Source organism: Lepisma saccharinum, chromosome 16 (genome assembly GCF_977018435.1).
Source record: "Lepisma saccharinum chromosome 16, izLepSacc3.1, whole genome shotgun sequence".
Lineage (NCBI taxonomy): Eukaryota > Metazoa > Arthropoda > Insecta > Zygentoma > Lepismatidae > Lepisma > Lepisma saccharinum.
Genome location: NC_139244.1, coordinates 6128915 through 6150436, shown reverse-complemented (window position 1 = coordinate 6150436; position 21522 = coordinate 6128915). Strand labels below are relative to the sequence as shown.

The window sequence follows — 21522 nt, the reverse complement described above, 5'->3', positions numbered from 1 at the left end:
TCTTTCCCAAGCTTACCGATTTCCCTTAGGTCCACCTCAACGTTATCTTCGTCTTGGCCTTCCTACAGGTCTCTTACCATCAGGTTTCCCAACAAGAATCTTGTATAAGTTCTTCTTTCCTCTCCCATTTGTGGAACATGGCCTGCCAACTCAAGTCTTCTTGATTTAATCATTCTAATATGTGGACAGGAAAACAAATTGCGCAAAATAAAGAAATACAGTTTAACAGAAAATCAACATGTCAACTTAGAATTAGTTAAATAAATTCCACATGAGTTGCTTTTATAAGAATTATCTTTTTTTATTCACAACCAAACATCGGAATGGCACATTTCAAGTTTCAATATCTTGAAGTTTTAACAATCACAAAATCCACCAACAGAGATTCACAAGTGCAATCTCGATGTGTTTATACAATATATATAATCTGAGTCACTTCCCACTTGATTATAACACCATTAACATTGATGACAATGACAATAGAATGTTTTGCTTATGACGTTGTTCTTCCTGTACATATCTGCTTTCATGTATAATTTTACATAAGCTGTCACTGAACTTGCTCACAGGTTTAGAGTCAATTTTTTAGTCAATTTCTCTAATAGTATAAACTCTTGGTTTTGAAGGTTTACCTGGAATAAATTATATTATTAATATATAAACACGAATCAACATGAGAACGTCATGGCACTAAATCTCCAAGAATGACAAATTTGCAATATACGAGGGCCGTTCAGAAAGTTGAGGATTATTTACTTGGTTGTTGGCCATATTGTGGTTGTTAAATGGGGAAACGTGTTTGGAATTGTCTGTTAGTGCTACCGCAACTTTATATGTTGTTTCTGAAGCACTGATGACGTTGGCGGTGACTAGAATCGCTCAGCGTCGAGATGTACGTACAGTATACACATTGTGACTGGTCACACTTCTGAAGTGGAGAATCAGGCGATAGTTCTGTTGGTTGGCGCCAGGAAACCCGGGTTCGAATCCTGGTAAAACATTGATGTTTGTGTTTCTCTGTCTTGCTGAAAATTAAAGAGTAAAAGTGATTTATTGAAAACAAGAAAATGAAAAATAAGATGTGAAAAGAGTTGAAAGGTCAATTTCTTCTGTTTATCATTCATCCTCATCTTCGCAATTAGCCCAAGAGGCAGAAAGCGACGTACAATAACCAAAATGAATATACAATAAGCAGTTGTTAGTAGTAAGTGCCGAAGTTGTAGGAACAGCGCGCTACAACGCCAGAGGTTCCAGGTTCGAATTCCGAACTGGGCATGGATGTTCTTTCTGAATGTTCCTTCATCAGTTTAATCATATCATCACCCACCTTCATCGTCACGATGTAGCACGATTTTTTTTTTTTTTTTTTTTTTGAAAATTTGAATTCTGAAAACTAGGTCCTTTGAATGGTTCGCATATATACATACACACACACTAACACACACACACACACTCGCATATATATACACACTTAATTAATTACAATTTGGTCCGTGCACCTCGTGTTCTCGCCGCTCTTCATTTGTTCTGCTGCTCCTTGTTCATGGCGTCCCTCATGACGTGCGTCATGCATCGAAAGAGCTGCATCCACGCCATCTGGAGCTCCTCCGACCACCTGTCCTCCAGCGACGGGCGAATGGCTTGGATAAACTGCGGGCCAATCAGCTGCGGGGAAACAGGGAACAAACGAGAATCAGTGAAAGGGATAAACGAACTAAAGGGGAAGGTGTATAACTCTACAGGCTTCCTGCCATAAAGAGCAGACTACAGTAGGGGGTCAACGAAAACCAACCATGTTGTCGAACCGGCCGCCGTCGTTGCCAAACCTTGCAGCACTCCTGTTGGGAGGCTCAATGGCCTCTGAATGTTTCCCTTTGCTGGTGGTCTGCGGTTCAATGTAGAATATGTGTGTTTCTAGGTTCTGTCTAGGGAATCTGAGGCCGCGCATAACGGTAGAGAAGGGAGCACTACCAGCAAGATAGTGCGCGCTGCTGCAAACGGCTGATAGCTACAGCCGCGTTTTCTCCTCCATGCACTCAGTTCCTCTCCCAAGTGTACATTGGTCGAACCCACTCGAGGCACTACTTCCTGAGACAGAGTATACATTCACTTAATTCAGTTAATATAAATAACTACACGCTGAAAGAGGAAATCAAATTCAGCATAACTCTACAAGGAAATGAGATGATCAGTTATGTAAAATGGTTCGTAAGATAAAAACGATAAGAATAAGGAAAAATAATATAAGAACAAATAAAAAACATTTCATCAAGTAGAACAATTCTTGTTTGAACCTTTCCCCAGTAACTCCAGCTGTTACGAAACTACGAGCTAAGAAATTATAATTGGCGGCCATTTTACAACATGGCGGCGATAGCTCAACTCACATTTCGTGGAGACTTTGGTATGTTACACTGAGTAAAACATTGTGAAAATCTCCGCAAAAAAATCAGCTTTGTTTGTTCTTTCACTAATGTATTTCATGTTACTGGGCTGAAACTGCTAAAATTTTACTTCCGACGAAATGCAAGCACCCTTGTCACATTTTCGAAGCCAAACATCTCCTCCAAGTTCATCTACATCTAAAGCGGACTACTTGAGCGACGTTAAACACACAAGACAGGATCCGTCGTGCCCAAAATTCCGTTTACGTCTTGAGCCCAGGGTTCGTAATCCTTCCACCCACAGTGTTCATCAACTCCTCGCACATTGTTGCGTCAACAATGCGAGCAGAGTGTCTGATTACGTTCGTAAAGCAACCATAAACATGTTCGGCACGTTCAAGTGTGAACGGGGTACGAAAGGAATTTAATCCTCGTGCAGTGTTGCCATATCTGTAAGTATATGTCGAGACCTTGTCACTCAAGACACTCAAATGTCAATCTCGCTTGCACGTAGTACACCCTGGACTGCATTTTGCAGACTAACGAGGCTCTGGCGCCTCGGAAGGAATTGTGTTGTGCCGTCCATTTCTGTTTGTCCGTTCATCAATCTTATCATGTCGCAATTCATTCCCATCGTCGCGATTATCCAAAGTAGCAAAGTAGGGACGGTAAGTAACAAAAATCCAATTAAATCTGTACAGACGTACTGAAAAGATTGATTGATTTTGTTCATTTTACTGTGCTTTTCTACCACTTTTGACTACTCGCGAAGATGAGGAAGATTGCTGATATGATGAGATTGATGAAAGGGCTCTCATATGCCCAAGCTCTGATTTGAACCCGTAGCCCTTGTGTCGTAGCGCGCTGTGCTAAACACTCAGCCACGGACTACCAATTGCATATTAATGTTTGTTCTGTCTAGTCATTTTATCCTCGTCGTCTCTTGGCGGGGATTAGCGGGGGCAGGGTTTTTTGGGGGGACAGGGGGAATTCCCCTCCACCCCCTCTCTTCCTTTTCTCCTTCCTTCCTTCAATTTTTCCATTTTGTTTTGAGAGAGAGAGAGAGTGGGGGAAATAGGGGAGAGAGAGAGAGAGAGAGAGAGAGAGAGAGACAGACAGAGAGAGAGAGGAGTGCATGTGCGGGGGGGCAACAACCCCTTCAGCCCCACTGGAAACGAAAGGAAGGAAAAAGGTGCGAGAAAGATAGAGAGAGAGAGGTAGATAGAGATAGAGAGAGAGATATAGAGAAAGAGAGAGAGAGAATGATAGAGATAGAGAAAGAGAGAAAGAGAGAGAGAGAGAGAATTATAGAGATAGATAGAGAGAGAGATAGAGATAGAGAAGGAGATACAGCGAGAGAGATAGAGATAGAGAGAGAGAGATAGAGCGAGAGAGAGAGTGATAGAGATAGAGAGTGATAGAGAGAAATAGAGAAAGAGAGAGTGATAGAGATAGAGAAAGAGAGAGTGAGAGAGATAGAGAGTGATAGAGAGAAATAGAGAAAGAGAGAGTGATAGAGATAGAGAGAAAGATAGAGAAAGAGAGAGTGATAGAGATAGAGAGAGATAGAGAGAGTGATAGAGATAGAGAATAAGATAGAGAGTGAGATAGAGATAGAGAAAGAGAGATAGAGATAGAGATAGAGAGAGAGTGAGAGAGATATGGAGAGATAGAGATAGAGAAAGAGAGAGATAGATAGTGATAGAGAAAGAGAGAGAGAGAGAGAGAGAGAGAGAGAGAGAGAGAGAGAGAGAGAGAGAGAGAGAGAGAGAGAGAGAGAGAGACACACACACACACTGGTTGCTCCCTCCTGCCTCCACATTCTCTCTTTTTTCTGCCTCTTTTTTTCCTCTCTCTCTCTCAAAAGAAAATAAAAGAAGGGGCTCTCTCGTTCGATCCCCGGTGGAGGCAAGAGAGAGAGAGAGATAGAGGGGTGAAAAGGGAAGATAATTCGGAGAAAGGTGGAAAGAGAGAAAGGAAGAGATAAAAGATGGTGAAGAAGGAAGAGAAAGGTGAAGAAGAAACCTTTCTCTCTCTCTCTCTCTCTCTCTCTCTCTCTCTCTCTCTCTCTCTCTCCGGTTATCTTCCCATGTCCTTTCCCTTCCAAAAAAAGGGAGGGGGAGATGTTATGTATGTGAGGGTAGGGCCCCCTTCCTTCTTTCAATCCTTCCAGATCAATACCAACAGAAAAGAGTATCATTATCTGTGATAACTAGACCTCCGATATTAGGTTTTCAACCTATGTATTTCCTTTGCAGGTAAATAAGAAATAACAAGTTATGTCAGCGTTTCATTAAAATACGCAACAACTGACGAAGCTTTATAGTGCCTAAAATAACCTATTTTGCTTGTTAGAACCTATTTTAGATTTATGCGCCTAAATCAAACCTTTTTTTTAGGTTTTTTATATATTATATAAAGGTTTTTCAGGGTTTTTATGTCACACAGAGGCATTTGCTCGGTTTCATACCAAAAAAAAAAACAATGACTAATGTGTTTGAAACATATTTTCTGTCAATTTCGCTCCCTTTATTTTCCAGGCAGCTTTCTTTTCCTTCTTCGATACAAATAAAAGCTACACTGTGAAGAGGGTCAGGGCATTTATAAATAGGTATAAATTCAATGAGATTTTGATTAATAAAAGTTGGAATTTTTCAAGTCTATGCAGAAAGATTCACGCAGAATTCCCGGAGCCAATAATTCACGGACAATTTCCGGAATTCAAGGAATTCCCAGTGACTATCCACCCTGGTATTGTGCCACAAATCATAGATACTTGATTCATTCTTCAGATCAACAAGTAACTTTTGCTAACAACACAAACATAGGATTACAATAATTTATGGATAATTTTGAAAATGATGTATGCAAATGAAAATTTGGTTAGAAAGTTAATATTTGGTTGTTTCATATAGCTATTAAAATTTCTTGCGGTTCTTTAAATTTTGTTTTTGAATATGTACCTAATCAGTATTTTTCAGGAATTTAGAAGAATTTTAAGTTTCTTTTGGAACCTACTCCAGGATTTTTCGCGCCTAATTTAAGATTTTTAGAACTTATTTTAGGAATTTTAGAACCTATTTTTGGATCTTTAGAACCTATTTGTGGAATTTTAGAACCCATTTTAGGAATTTTTGAACCTATTTTAGGAATTTTAGAACCTATTTTTAGGAATTTTAGAACCTATTTTTAGGAATTTTAGAACCAATTTAGGAATTTTATAACCTATTTTTGGATTTTTAGAACCCATTTGAGGAATTTTAGAACCTCTTTTAGGAATTTTAGAACCTATTTTTGTATTTTTAGAACCTATTTAAGGAATTTTAGAACCTATTTTAGGAATTTTAGAACCTATTTTTGGATTTTTAGAACCTATTTGAGGAATTTTAGAACCCATTTGAGGAATTTTAGAACCTATTTTTGGATTTTTAGAACCTATTTTTGGATTTTTAGAACCTATTTGAGGAATTTTAGAACCTATTTTTGGATTTTTAGAACCTATTTGAGGAATTTTAGAACCCATTTGAAGAATTTTAGAACCTATTATTGGATTTTTAGAACCTATTTTTGGATTTTTAGAACCTATTTGAGGAATTTTAGAACCCATTTGAGGAATTTTAGAACCTATTTTTGGATTTTTAGAACCTATTTTGTATTTTTAGAACCCATTTGAGGAATTTTAGAACCTATTTTTGGATTTTTAGAACCCATTTGAGGAATTTTAGAACCTATTTTTGGATTTTTAGAACCTATTTTAGAAACTTGGAAGCAGGGTTGTTAAAGGTTCTATTGGGTTCCGCTGCATGACCGGAACCGTTTTTCACGCACAATTTAAATTCGGTACGAGTTGCGTATTGTTTCATTGAAACAAGGTTCCTGGACCGAATTGAAATTCATCCGGAAAATGGTTCCTGGACCGAATTGAAATGCTATAAATATGAAAAGGTTATACACTGTCTAGAACTCATTTACGTTTGCTGATTTTCTCTCCCAGTCCGGGATTGATTTTATTTCCAATTCCTGGACCAGGGTTGACCAATCAAAAGTTGCCTTCTAAAAATGTCCGCGAGTACGTTTTACATTGGAATGTCACGCTGCTGTTGTAGAAAACGTAGCGCAGGGAATAAATCAAAACGCTGTTGTTCTCTCGTGGGCCAGGTTCAAAAACTCCCTTGTCGAAGAGTTACTGTACATAACGCAATGGACTATATTACCGTGGCGTCACATTGAGTTCAAACAAACCCGTCACGTGTTGCTCCGGCATCCGATCCGGGAACCGCAGCCAATAGGAGCCGTCGATGAGGTAACGTGAGGCTGCTGTGTTCCCAACAGATATTGCAACAGGCAACGGCAATGCTGCTACAACCAAGTGAAGGAACGCGCTCGAGAGAATGGGACTACATGGAGAGGGGTAACGTGACTCCAGCTTTTGCGTTTCGCCCATTTCTACCTTGTACCTTAGATTCTCGAGACAGCCAGCATCTGGATTAGTCTTTCATGCTCACAAGTGGATAATTATTTATCGTCTGGTCGGTATTCGATCCAAGTTGCGTATCGTTTCATTTCAATACGGAACTTTGACCCTATTTAAACTGATTCGGAGAAAAAGTTTCCTGGACCCTATTTAAATTGATCGGGAAAAAAGGTTCCTGGACCGAATTGAAATACCTTACAGATAAAAGGGTTCTTTACGGTCCAGAACCCATTTACGCTTGCAGATTTTCTCTCCTGGACCGGAATTGAATTTAATTAAAATTCCTAGACCTTTAACAACCCTGCCTAAAAGCACACTTTTTAGAAACTAAATATCAGAGGTCTAGTGATAACATTAATTAAAACAGCGGTATGTCGTGGAGAATTCTATGCATGTGTTACGTTCCTAGTAACTTTCCTCACCTTTACTCCTATAGCCGGGAGCATTGAGGTTCTAAGGGTCTACACTGAAACCTATCTTCAGGGTAGGTGCAGAACAAATCCAACCAACGTCGTGAAGTTTTAATGAAATGTTTATTTACTGCTTGAGTACTTACAGCCAGTGGTTAGGTAATTCATAACTGGAACTTGGAGATCAATTGTTAATAGATAATTTGGAACTTACTAGAAAGGTCAAACTAGGGTGGCCCAAACCTAGGTTTTACAGAAGAGCGGCATACACCTATTCACTTCTTCCTAGACTTGGAGTTATCACCCGAGATTGCCAATTTAGGTTTCACAGAAGAGCGGCTTGCACCTATTCACTTCTTCCTAAATTGGAACTTATATCCCATTCGGCTAACCTAGGTTTTACAGAAGAGCAGTATACACCTATTCACTTCTTCCTAGATTAGACCGTTCCTATTTGGCCAGTCTAGGTTTTACAGAAGAGCGGCTTGCACCTATTCACTTCTTCCTAGACTGACACCAGAACAGACCTCCTTACGGACCAAACTCCTTCGTATTTGTACCCAAAGTTCCAGCCTCGAACACCTGTCTTTAGGTAATTTCTTATTACAATTCTCTAAATTACAACAGAAAGATATTTGAAAAATACATAGTTTGGCAATTAATAATTTACAAAGAAAGTTTACATATTCATTCGAGTTAACAATTATTTCTTTAACGTTGATAAAATCTTACATTTTGGAAATATACAAATTTAAATGTTCCGCCATTATTTAATTACAATTAGGTTACTTCATCAAGCATGGATAATCTTTGATTGGCAAATCCATATTTACATCATAATAAATGCCCGTTGTCTTAAGCGAGCTGTCTTCATTAGATAGTTACAGAAAGGTGAATACATTAGTTCAACAACGCCTTGATTGGCGCGTTCATATTTGCGTCACAACATGTAGTATCACGGACATTAACAAGGACATGAGGTAACACTATATCAATTTTTCCTTTTAACACGGCAATGCAAAGTTACAAAATAAGTAAGGTCGTAACACATGCTAAGAATCAAATCCAGAGTCTGAACTCGTAGGCAACCCACAGAACGGCAGTAAGAAATGGGTTGCATATCTGTTAGGATGTGGCACTCTTTTTGGAAGTTTCCCCCCCTTTTTCTTACTTCTCTATTCATATATGTACTTTTCTCTCTGTCCCTCTTTCACTCACTATATTTTCTTCTTTCCCTGTACGATCATTTATGCTGTGTCTCTTTTTTCTGTTCCTTTCATGTCCTCTCTCTCTCTCTCTCCCTCTCTCTCTGTCTTTTTCGTTTTACCTCTTTCATCCAATCCCCCCTCTTTCCTTCTCCGTGTGTTTATCTCTAACTTCATTCTCCTGTTTCTAACTGCCACCCTTTCTCGCACTAGGATTTCTCCAAAGGTCATTAGGAGCGTAAAGCTTGGAGCGATGCTTGCTTGTGATATAATTATCCACGAGACGAATACGATATCTATTCGCTAGTGTTGCAATATGCAGAGAGAAAAAAATGTCAGACAACTGATCATACGAACTCGAGTTACAAAATGCACATTTCCTGATGACTATTGCTTCTTGCTTCATAAGCAATGAACCAATTTAGTTTCTGGTTTTAGTTTGGTTTGAGTTGGTGTTTTAAGTCCACTTTATGCACAGTAAGGTTAATCGGGACTGGACCTACAGTTTGAAATGGGATCCGAACCACTTGTGCCTCCACCGGGTATCGAACCCGGGACCCCTTGATTACAAGGCAATGACGCTACCACTGCGCCATGGGGGAGGCCCAGTTTCTGGTTTTAGATAAATGAGACATACTGGTGGATAACATGAATTGTAAACTATTTCCCGATGTTTGATTTGACCAATACGGAAATTTTTGCTTCAGTGTTTTACAATATAACCCCACAGAGTAATTTGATGACATTTAGGAAATAACTTTGAAATTCATTTCAGCGGCGCACTAATCTGAAAAGCCTATTAGTTGTCCAAGGTTGTGTGACTAAAAGTTTCCGTCCAACCGTTTGATGGCGCTAGTGACTGACTTACACATTTCATTTTACATGGTCTATGGCAAACATCTCTACCTTGAGAATGTTCTTGCTCAAGAGCTTAATATCTGCATATTGCGACACTGTCTTTTAATTGTTTCACATTCGAGTTATGCATAAACTTTGCCGCCCGTACACCGTTGTACGTACAAAACAAACTTATAATGTCACCTTGGACATAGACCGGAGTTGTCTCTCTCTTTCACACCCACACACACTGACACACACACAAACAAACTATTTTCTGTATATTATTTTTCAACACTGCGAGCTCTCCAATCTACTCGGTCTAGCGGTCAGTGCGTTTTGTTCCAATCGATGTCCATTTATCGATGACAGGAGTATGTTAGTGGCTAGACCTACGCGGGAGAGAACTTCTCGAAAATTATATTTTAACTTGCTCATAAACCTTTCCAATCTCTCCAAAACCATATTTCCTATATCCAGGTAAAAGAGCATTCCTTTTGAATGCTTTAAATTTCCCAGAATTTAGAAACCTGCTTTTGTTTTTGAAAAATATTGAGTCCAAAGGTGATTTATTTCCAGTTCCATTGTCACTGGATTACCAACCAGTATTTTCGTGTTTGTTGCTTTGTAGAAACTCCTTCTCTGGATCCGAATATTCTCTTAATTTGATTAGTTTTCTGCGAACGGGTAGCTATGGGAACGAACCTCGCTTTAGTTTCAGTTGGAGTGAGGACAAGCATTGACGTGCAGGAAGATATATCTCGGCTTTCTGCTCGCTTTCAGAGGATTAGCATTAGCTGATTGATGTGTAAAGTAAGGAGTAGGAATTAATGTCGTGAAAAGATGATACACCTGTGTTAATATTGTGAAAAGTGCTGTTTAGTGCAAGAGATGCATATTGTAGTGTGCAGAAGAAGATAAATTCAGCTATGGAGTTTTGGGTTTAACCCTAGATTACTCGTTTTTCGATTTTTCAACTGTTAACATTTTTATCAAAAATTGAAAATAAATTACATTGTTTCCAATATAACAAAGTTTCTGTATTATTTTACTCATAACATTATCAACATAACCTACATAGAAGGCAAAATTCAACGAGTGGGCCTGTCAGCCACTCCCATCCCCCACCCCTCCGGATGTGTGTTCACAGTTATGTCATTTAGTCTTTAATTAGCTGGTTATGATAGTACCCTTTGTAATTATTATAAATAATTGCTATATGAATGCACTATATATAAACAATATATAAAGAAAATATAGACACATATTATAAATACAGTATGCGCCAAAATATACAGTACTGAAAGGAAAAGATGAACAAAAGTATAAGACATGTTACAATATAGTGACTGGTCTATATGCAACCCAAATAACAATCGTGCCTTTTGGGTTGCATAACTGTCAGGAAACCTAACCTAAGGTTAGGTTAGGTTAGGGCATGTGGAGTGGACGATTGTCATTTGGGTTGCATATAGACCAGTCACCTTTTTCAAATTCGGTCCACCTTCACGACCGCTTCCGTATCAGCGGAAATAATGCTCAACTATGAATACTTTTTCCTCCGTCCAGAGACCCATTTCCAACAACAACTGCACAACACAACTTCCTCTTCACTACTGCGAACACGTGCAGCTGGAGCAACCACGTGTTCGACATGCGCGAGTTTCAGTACTGTATATTTTGGCGCATACCGTATATATAATGTAATATAAACAGAAAAGAATTGACAAAAATGAAAATGGTTTTCGTGACGTTTAGTTTGTTTGATTTGTTGTTTAAATTACACTTTATGTACAGAAAGGCTAATCGGGACTGAACGTACAGTTTCAAATGGGACCCAAACCACTGTGCCATGTGCCTCCACTGGCTATCGATCCCTGGAACCGTTGATTACAAGGCGACGACGTTACCGTTACGCCATCACAAAGGCACGATGTACAGTTATTTAAATTCCATATAAATGGGAATTGTTTTCAATAAATAGTGGAGAAAGAATACATTTCTACAGCCCTAGTGGTATTGCAGTTTGCTGTGGAGAGACACGTTCATATTTCGCAGGCCTCCGTGGTTATCACAGCGCGCTACGATTTCAAGGATCGAGGGTTCGAATCCCGGCCTGGGCATGGACGTTTGGGAGTGTCGCTTCATCATATCATCACTCATCCTCATCTTGGCCCCAAGTGGAAGACAAGCGAAGTAAAATAAACTAAATCAATCATTCAACTGTTTAGGATGTTTTTTAACTTGTGTTCATAAAAAATATCGTGCTTTAGTTACTAAATAAGCGTGCCATAGTTATTAATACGGGGGGTGTAAGGGGTACCTTCCACGTAGGCACCCAAAAGTCAACCTCACTTCCACGTAGTGCACCATGGACAAGAGACTAACGAGGCTCTGGCGACTGGCACTATGGCCAGTATAATTCTGTGTGTTGTCCTGTTTTATGTCATTGTGTGTGCTGAGTGCGCGTTTACAGCCTCAGCTTTTAACAGAAGTCAGAACATTTTAAGGTTTTACAATTTTTAGTTATGCAACGTTAGAGTTGTTATTTGTAATGGTAAGGGGCTGGACCCCGTATAATGTGACGGGAGCAAAATAGCCTAAGTGCTGACGCTCACAAAATTTTAAATTCAAATTCAATTATTAATACGGTATTTTCCAAGACGTATATATTCCTTTGTACACTCACTTGCAAAAATGGGACACCTATATCCTGAAATACAATGGCAACTTCTACCACCGCCGTAGAGATAGGCAACACACATAATGCCACACAGGAAAGCGAGTATTTCAGGATTTAGGTGTCCCATTTTCTACCTCCATTTGGTGCAGGGTACATAAATCTTAATTTTAAACCTCAGCTAGAATATTTACAGAGTAGGGATCTTTGTAGACGACGAAACCAGACAGGATGCCTTCCAATGGAGACGTTTAAACGTATAGATTATTTGAACACAGAATACATGGAATCAGAATATTTACATAATAAGGTACATTCTTCTGTAATTTTCATTCACAGTCAATTTTCATCTCAATATACTTTTTATTATTTCTTTTCTCGATTTGAAAAATCTTCTATATGGACTTCCTTCTTAATGGAATATCGGGATCTGGACTTCCTTCTTCGTAGATGGTTTGGATATGGACTTTCTTCTTAATTTCTTTCTATTTCCGATGTTTCTACGATTTGGGGATTACTTTATTCTTCTTACAGCTTTTCCCCTTAGGCTTTGGGAACTATACTAATTTCCTCCCATGCGGCTGCGATTGGAACGCGCCAACACTAAATATGTCCAACCTAGGGTGCACTTGGTGCCAAACGACTGACACGCGCATCCAAGTAGTTGCCACGGCTGAAACGCGCAACCAAAAGTGCTGTGGGGCGTCGACTGGAGCGCGCCGCCACTGGGGCAAACAAAATTTCCGCTATTGGAAAGGTATATGAAATCATACAGATTTAAGATCTGTTCAGACACAAATTTGTATCAGTGCTTTGACTTCTTTAGTTTTCTGATCAATTTACATATGATCAATAGTTTGATGTATCAAGTATATACATTAATTTATTTCTTTTATATTTATTCTTTGTCTTCTTATAATATATTTTATTGTTTTTCATCTTTCCAATTTGCTATGTTCTTATTTATAAGGTTATTGACATATATTATGCTAATTCATAATCTTGCACGCCTGGTGCTGCCATCTCTATTCCTCTTTGGCAAACTATTTACATTACTTGGTCCTATTTGGTACGTAACACATTTTTTTCCGGTGAGTGTACTTGTCATTTCCCCTATCAAAATCTTATTCGTGTACTTGTAGGGGCTTCGTCCCCATCTGCCCCTCCCTTGTGCACGCCGTGACAACGCCATTTCGTTCTTTACTGGAGAATGCAGACGTAAGAAATGACTGACAATATTAGGGACCCCGTCTCATATTTCTCCGCAGCGGCGCCGACTGAAAATCCAACGGATGAAATTTCTCTGTCCAAATTCCAATAACAAAAACCTCGGGATGGAGAGCCTCGTGACGTCACGGGATAAACACGACAGGAGAGAGAGCGACTGTCGGTGCGGGATGGATCTGACAGGGGGGATCGGGACGAAGATGAGAAAAAATTACATGCGAAAAGGGGAGAGGAAGAGAGGTGGGTGAATTTTGCGGAAATGAAATTCTGTCGTGGCCGTAGCGCAGAGCGTGGTTTAACAAAAGGGGAAGGAAAAAGAGTCCGACATGTGTTCGTTTCGGAAGAGCAAAAGTTGTGTCGCCGGGCTCTTCGGAAGGGGAAGGGAGGGGTGGGTGTCCATTAAACAAACATATGTCACGCATGAGATGATCTTGCTTCCAGTGAATGCGTTGCACGGTACGTTTAACCGTCACGGCGAAATACGAGGGTTGTCCAAAATGTTTCGACCCGTCTGGATTATTCTGCAACGTCGATTGCACTCGTGATCTCGCCACTTCTGTTCCGAGTTCGAGTCTTCGCCTCCGCATTGCTGTGCCTTTGTGTTGAGTGTTGGCAAGAGTTGCGCCCCAATAAGCCGTGATGGAACATGTTGTTTCAGGGTGTGCCGCGAACGTTCGCCATATTGAATTCAACTTAATTTTTTTTTAAATGGGAAGGGGGTGATGTGATATATCAAATCAGGCTAGAATTTTACGAGAAATGCAATGGTGAAGGTTTCTTTCGACGTATCTTTAACCAGTAAAACGTTATTACGAAATGCTTTCCTCCTTTTCATATTGACGTATAGGGAGAGAACTTCACGTGCCATTGCATACGATTTTAATCGGATACATCCCAAAAGAGTTGGATATTATGAATGGTTGTCCCGAACAATTACAGTGCGAGGTTTCCTTTGGAATGAAAAAGCCTTCCCAGTGGCGAAGCTAATGCTTATGTTCATGGTGAAGTAATGTGGATTCATTTAAACCAGGTGATTTTTCTTAAAATCACATCAAATAAATAATTTATAGAATAATGTACATAAGGATTTTGTAGATACTAAAATCACTTTTGGTAATCATTTATTGGTGATCATTAGGCTGTAAGATAGGAAAATAAAGGAAATAAAATACATATACTGACTGGTGAAGCTCATACGAAGGGGAATGGAAACACAGGATTTCTCTTGGTGTAAAATTCAATAATTTTTACAGGCAAAAATAGGAAACATTTTATGTAGAAAAATAAACAAAATATTAATCATGTTAAACTATAAATAGTGTCATTATCATTAAACTGAATATAAACATGGCAGCTGATATTTTGCAAACTACCATTAAAAAATCTCCAAAATTCAGCTACAAAGAATATAAAAATATTTAAGTTAAAATTTTAAGTTCCAATTATAGAGTACATCGAGAATTTTTTTATTTTCACTGGAAGAAAAGTTACTGAAATTATTATTAGTTTCATTAACACACTCAACAAATATTTCCATAGTAAGGTACAGTATCACAAACAGAAAAATGTATGTACACATATAAAGTTTTATTTGCTTTAATCAAACTGTTCTTGTATTTTACAGGGTCGTCTGCTACAAAAGCCTTTCTATAGAAAACATGTATCTATATGACTGCTGCCAAGAACTCTACAAGCAATTATAAACATGTTTTCTTTAAAAATTCAAAAAAATCGATTTAAATAAGAAAATGCTATTTTAATCAACAAAAATGATTTTTTAAATAAATGTCACGATTTTTATCAACCCTGTGGTGAAGTAAATGAACTGAATATGCGGAACTTCTCATCTGATAACTCAGTTTGGACAGAAACTGTCTCTCAACGTTTGCACAGTGTGGTGAAGCTGCGTCGTATTGAGAAAAAAAACTCTGGAATAAGTACCATATCCCGTAAGCAAAGATGAATCTGTTCACTAAACAAATTCAAATAGGCAGCATTTGTGAAAAATGGGCCAACCAATCGCATTCCACACACACCACACCATTAATTTGCCAGCACCAACCATTCGACTAGGATCTGCCCAATGTAGCGCATATTCTGTTTATTAACTTCCCCATGAACATAAACATTAGCTTCGTCACTGTGAAGGACTTTCCAATGGAAGCGTCACACTGTAATTGTTCGAGACAATCATTCATAATGCTCAACTCTTCGGGGATGGATCCGATTAAAATCATGTGGTATTCAACTCCCTCTCCTCCGCATGAAATTTTCACATGATTGCATGTACAGATTTCACGTCTCAGAGTCAATCGTATGTTAATTATGCACATACGGTACCGAACGCATATGTGGAGTGGCATCAGATTTTCCCCAGATGACGCTCGTGCAGGGAAAACACATGCAACCATGCAATTAACACGTAATTAGCGAAGGCGAGGCTCGCTTTTCAGACGAATTCGAGACGCGCGACGCCAAGGGGTGGGCTTATGGGGAGATGCAACACTACATCAAATGCTTTGGCGAAATCTAATATTCGTCAGCGAAGGTGACTGGGCTTAATACTGTGAGTGCGTCTAGTTCGGAATAGAAAGGTTCCTTTGGCAAGATTAAACACTTTCTAGGAAGTCTGCTCTGGACGAAAATAACAAGCTAGCAACGTAATGGTGAAAAATAGATCATACGAAATAAGATAAGGTTACAACGTTAACGAAGTCATAAAAAAGATCGCGAAATTTACAAAGATTTATGTAGAAATAGACTAATCGAGACTGACTTTGTAGTTTAATGCGGATCCCGAAGTAGTTGGGAATCGAAGCAAGGACAGACATTCCGTACACCCAACGGCAAAAGTAATAGTATCGAATCATCCATCACTATTTCCGTTCAGTTCGTTTTCCACAATATTGAATTAAGATTCCATTCCTTAAAACAAACAGGATATAGAACAGAAAAGAATATAAATAGTGATGGACAATTTGCCTACTATTATCTTTGCCGTTGGCTGTACAAGGAAATAGCCACTATATAACAAGTCTTTGGGTTTTTGTACAACATACAAGGAAGTATTAGATACTAGTTGCAAGATGACGTACAAGAACAAAGCATGCTGTAGCATGCATGTAGATTTATTTCATTCGTAATTTCCATATGCTATTTTCATGTACTTTTTTGTTGGATATTTAATAGAAATATGCTGAAAAACGTAAAAGATAAAAATATGGCTACATCCATTATATTTGGCTAAATTTAGGGAATAAAAATTGAACGTATCCGAGAAGGTACATTGCCCACTTTAGCATAATTAGATTTTGAGACCAGATTGTAATGCATATATGTGATAGTGTTCACATATAATATTGTTTTCACTATCTTTCAGTTATAGTTATTTCAAAATTCTATATTATGGTTTTTATATATATAATTTGAATTATGTTATCAGATTAGTAATATAGGAAAGTTTATAAAAGATTAGAAAATGATGTTATGAAATAATAATTCACTCTTTTTTTAATTTGTTGAAAAAGGTAAGGAAATAAAACAATGTTGGCTAATTATGGTGCTCCATGTGAATCAGTAGGACTGTGTTTTGTCCTTCGCTGAGTGTCACTTAGCAGCCTCAGCTTTTAACCTGAGTAAGAAGATTTCATTCCTCAGAGACACGTGTTGATTTTATTGATGGTAATGTGCCTGGCCCCATAATGTGACGGATGCAAATTGTCCAAGCGTTCACGCACTTGCTTTTGTTTCAATCAATGAATTTTAAAAGAAGATGAATTCATTTCATTTCAAATACAGTAAAACGTCGTTAATCCGGACTCTGATAAACCGGACTTCGCTTAATCCGGACAGGCAAAAGTCGCCTCCCCCCCCTTCCAAAGTAAGCAGAATGCAAGGTTTTAAATGTGGCTGGAAGTCAACAAGAGAACTTCCCAAAGAAAAGTCAGTCAACCACTGAGACTTTGTACTGTACTGTATAGTGTATTTAGGCCTGTGCCCTTTAAATACACCATAATAAACGTGTTTTGTTGCTATAAACTGAGTTTTAATGCAGTTTCTATCGTTCTTTTAGGATATTGCAGTTAATCCGGTCAACCTATCCCCCCCCACATTAGTCCGGATTATCGAGGTTTTACTGTAGACTTGATTTAAGATGTGAAGGTCACAAATATAGAAAATTGGCTTCAAAAAGTGAAATGCATGTGCGTTACTTAAATTTAGTGCATGCAGTGTACATTTTCTTTCTTATCGGCGGTTTATACAGATTTTGCAATCTCTGGGAGGGTAACAACATTTTAAGAGGTGCTGTAGAGTAGAAAAACAACATGAATTAGACCTTTATCGAAAAGTACAGAAGGGTAATAAAGGCAACGGTGTCCCCCGTGCAACCCATCCTGCCATGAACCGACCTTCGTAGTGGATTGGTTAGCACACGCTACGACGTCAGGCGTTCTGGTCTCGAATCCCGACCTTGGCATGGATCCTTCTTGTGAGCCTCCCTTCATCAATTTCATCACATCATCACTCATCATCATCTTCGCGATTAGCCAAGATGTGGCAGAAAAGAGAAGTAAAATTAACCAAATCAAACGAACCATCGTGCCATGAAAGCACACGAGGGATGGGACGGGGATGTGGCTCCGCATATTCTCGAGCCCCGGCCTCCTGTACCACCCGTGTACCCATTGATTTGAAGCTGGGTTAGCCCCAGAGCCGCCCTGTGCAGGGAATCGAACCCTAGTCTCGCGTATAGCAGTCAGACGCATGCCTTTAAAAATTTGGGTAGGTCGGGCTGTGTGGACAATTCTGGTTGATATTACGGAGTGAAAGTCTACCCTGACAGAATAACGAGGCTTAGTGAATGGACAACGCTCTCGCCTTTGGTGCGAATGGTCCCGCGATAGATCCCAATTCGAACTTCAAAATTTCAATGTGGTCCCAATACGGTAAGGACAATCGTAGAGCTACCTTGAAAGGATTTGATTTGATTGATTTGGTGTTTTAAGTCCCCTTTAAGCACAGTAAGGCTAATCGGGACTGGACCTACAGTTTAAAGTGGGATCCGAACCACTATGTACCTCCACCGGGTATCGAACCCGGGACCCTTTGATTACAAGGCGAAGACGCTACCACTGCGCCATCGGGGAGACCCTCTGGAGCAAGCGAACGAAAACAACTCCTCTGCGCAAGTAGTGACGCCAGATGGCTCGACCAATGAACGCGTGAGAGTGCACGAAGAGGAAAATGCGGATGGAGCTACCAGCTATTGCTCCGCCTACTCGCTTTCTCCCCTTCTCTACCGTTATGCGCGACCTTGCCCCGCAGATTCTCGTATGCTGAGTCATCTCTATCGTTTCACGGAAATAAACAACTTGACTGCCCTCAGCACCTTTTACAAATCTTTTGTGTCACCTAAAATTGAATACTGTTCTCCGATCTGGTCTATGGCGCGCCCCTCAAGTTCAGATAGACTAAATTCCATCCTAAATTTCTTCCTGACCATTGTTCGACGCCGAATTCCCTCCACAAAACACTTGCAAAAGTCCATCCCCCTACGAATGTTATATATCCAAACTCCTCAAGAGAGACATAGACTGGCTGACCATATATTTCTACATAAAATAGTGAATGGCAACATCAGAAGTGACCGCCTTCTTCAGGAAGTTCACTTTCGCGTGCCTCTCCCTGCTCAACAAGAAGCACTCTACTTTTTGCTTCTCAGAAGCCGAGATTGTGCCTCATCCAGCGCTCTCTGTTCCATAGACTGCCCAGTGAATACAATAATCTAGGAAGCCAAATAGGCATTTTTGAAAATTTGGACCGTTTTAGAATAAAGTTAACTAAAAGTATATAAGTCTCTTAACCACATGTAATTTTTCTATGTTATTATTTTTGTTGTATTATGTTCTTATGTTTGTCCTTATGTTCTATAAAATCGTTCCAATGTAAAATGGCTAACGATGTATTTGGAATCTTCTATTAAATAAATAAAAACAGCGGCGATGGGACTCAAACCTTCAACAACCCAATGGCAGTTCTCGCATCTTCAAGAGTTACCAGCTCCCGTAAGAATCTTGTACCCGTGTGCATGACAGGCATAATCAGTCTGAGTACAAGGGTATCTTGTAATTCAATTATGCTAATTTGATCTTTACATTACGGACCATACCAATTCCAGTTAATAAACTTAGCGGAGGGAACGATGCTGCCGTAACCACAACTCCAACTCGCCTTTTGTAAGTAAACATAATTAAATTCAAAAGTTCCAGCCTCTGGTAACGCTCGTACAGCGATATCGATTGTCGAAGATGAATGACGTCAGAGAGTATGACGTCCATCAAAACTATTGTATCAAATATGCTACAGAGGCAAGTTTAGTTGGAAAATGTTGTTGAGGAAAACACGCGCATCTTTGATTGGCCCTTTTACCCCCAGGGGAAAGATTTATACAAAGTTTCAAGGATGCGTTTATCTTGAGGCAGGTTTGTACGAAGTTCTCCATATTCCTTCTTGATTATTCATTGCTATGGCTCCAAAGTTGACCCACAGAATGACCTTAAATTATTTAAAAAAATGACCTACAAGTAATTTTTGCTCTTAAAATCAAAGCTTTATTTTTCATAAATTACAACAGAGTAGTTGAATAATTAGACATTGTTTCGTGTTTTAAACTACTGAAGCAAAGGGGAAAAGCAATTAAGTGCTATGTAGTTTTCCTTACATTACTTGAAGGTTTTTCTGTGTAAGTCATTCACCTCCTTTCAGAGTTGGCTTGCACCATACAGCAGTCGGTAATTCTGTTTCGCGTACATTAGAGTGTAATGTTTTTGTATTGTGACTAAAACCCAAGATTAAACCAAATTATAGTGGCCAGCAAGATAACCTCAAAGTAACTAACTCTCTAGCCTTCTTAAACCCGAAGGTTCGTGGCTGCAGCAACACAGGCCTTCCATCTGTCCCTATCCTGAGCAAGACCTATATACTCCTTTCCATCCCTACCGATTTCCCTTAGGTCCATCTCAACTTTGTCCCTCCATCTTCGTCTTGGCCTTCCTACAGGTCTCTTACCATCAGGTTTCCAAACAAGAATCTTGTAAACTCCTCTTTCCTCTCCCATTCGTGCCACATGGCCTGCCCACCTAAGTCTTCTTGATTTCATTATTCTAATAATATCTGGACATGAATACAAATTATGTAACCTTCTCCACTCACCTGTCTCCTCATTCCTTTTATGTCCAAATATTTTCCTAAGGATCTTATTTTCAAATACTCTTAATTTATGTTCCTCTTTCAATGTAAGGGACCAAGTTTCACACCCATATAAATTACTGTTTTGTATATTTTAACTTTTAGTTTCTTAGATATTAAACGAGAAGACAAAAGTTTATGAAGAGAGAAGTAACATGCATTTCCTGAATTAAGCCTACTTTTTATTTCCTCTTTAATATAATTTTCATTTGTTAATATTACTCCTAACTATTTGAATTTGGAAACTGGTTCAAACCTCAAAGTAAGCTTCATACAAAGTATTCTTAGTGCTGGAGGATAAACAAAGGTACACAATTAATTATTTAATCCATTGTCAAACTTTCAGTTTAAAATAATATTGTGCATTTCCATTGACCATAATGGCGAACTTGCTAAAAATACCATGTCAGGAAATTTGAATACATAAATTATGCTAGAAAATGCATTTAAAATTCACGAAACAATAGGAGAGAAGAAAAATAAACCTCAAGAATGAAGAACAATGCAAAAAAGATGCCAAAAAACAGATAAAAATGCAAAATTAATATAGTAATGTTTTCTGGTTCTAAGTGAAGGCAAACGGACTGATGTCGAGTTAGCATTGTCTTCAAGGCTCACAGAAAGAGATGATTTATCATCAACTTCCGAGCCACATTCATTTGTTTCGTATCGTACCCAAGCTATAGGGTAAGAAGTATAAAGTCTTAGCATAGCAGGAAGCAGAGAAAGGATTGCTGAATAAGCAATTAGGCAAACGTTAGGTGAGTGACTTGGGAGACGGGTATGGAATGAGTGTTGGAATTGTCAGGAGGTGTGATCAGTTGGCGAGAATACGAGAGAGAGTAAGGTCTGCGGATTGTGAGAGAGAAGCAAAGTGGAGAACGATTATTGGACGATGGTGTGTGATAGATTCGATGTCTGACAGGGAGGTCAGACAAGTGATAGTTGAGAGGACAAGTGTAGGAACAATCTTCATCTATTTGTAAGGCAAGTAATATCCTTTTCTTAACCAATCCATATCGGTTCAGTCATGGAGAATATAAAACCCATATCTAAC

At 39.0% G+C, this 21522-nt stretch overlaps 1 protein-coding gene across 2 annotated transcripts in view; it reads right to left on the bottom strand.

Annotated features, from left to right (window-relative positions):
* Positions 1–508: 508 nt before the first annotated feature.
* The window catches only part of LOC146000224 (neuroglobin-like), a 52736-nt gene continuing 31722 nt past the window's right edge, over positions 509–21522 (bottom strand). Inside the window, exons 4-5 of one of the 2 annotated variants that reach the window (XM_083137625.1) lie at positions 1500–1665; positions 509–632 (exon numbers count right to left, since the gene is read on the bottom strand). In XM_083137625.1, the coding sequence (XP_082993751.1) occupies positions 1519–1665 (147 nt within the window). In that variant the 3' untranslated portion in view covers positions 509–632; positions 1500–1518. Of the gene's footprint in view, positions 633–964; positions 1026–1471; positions 1666–21522 lie in introns of those variants that run through there. The other variant, XM_083137623.1, reaches the window with a different exon arrangement.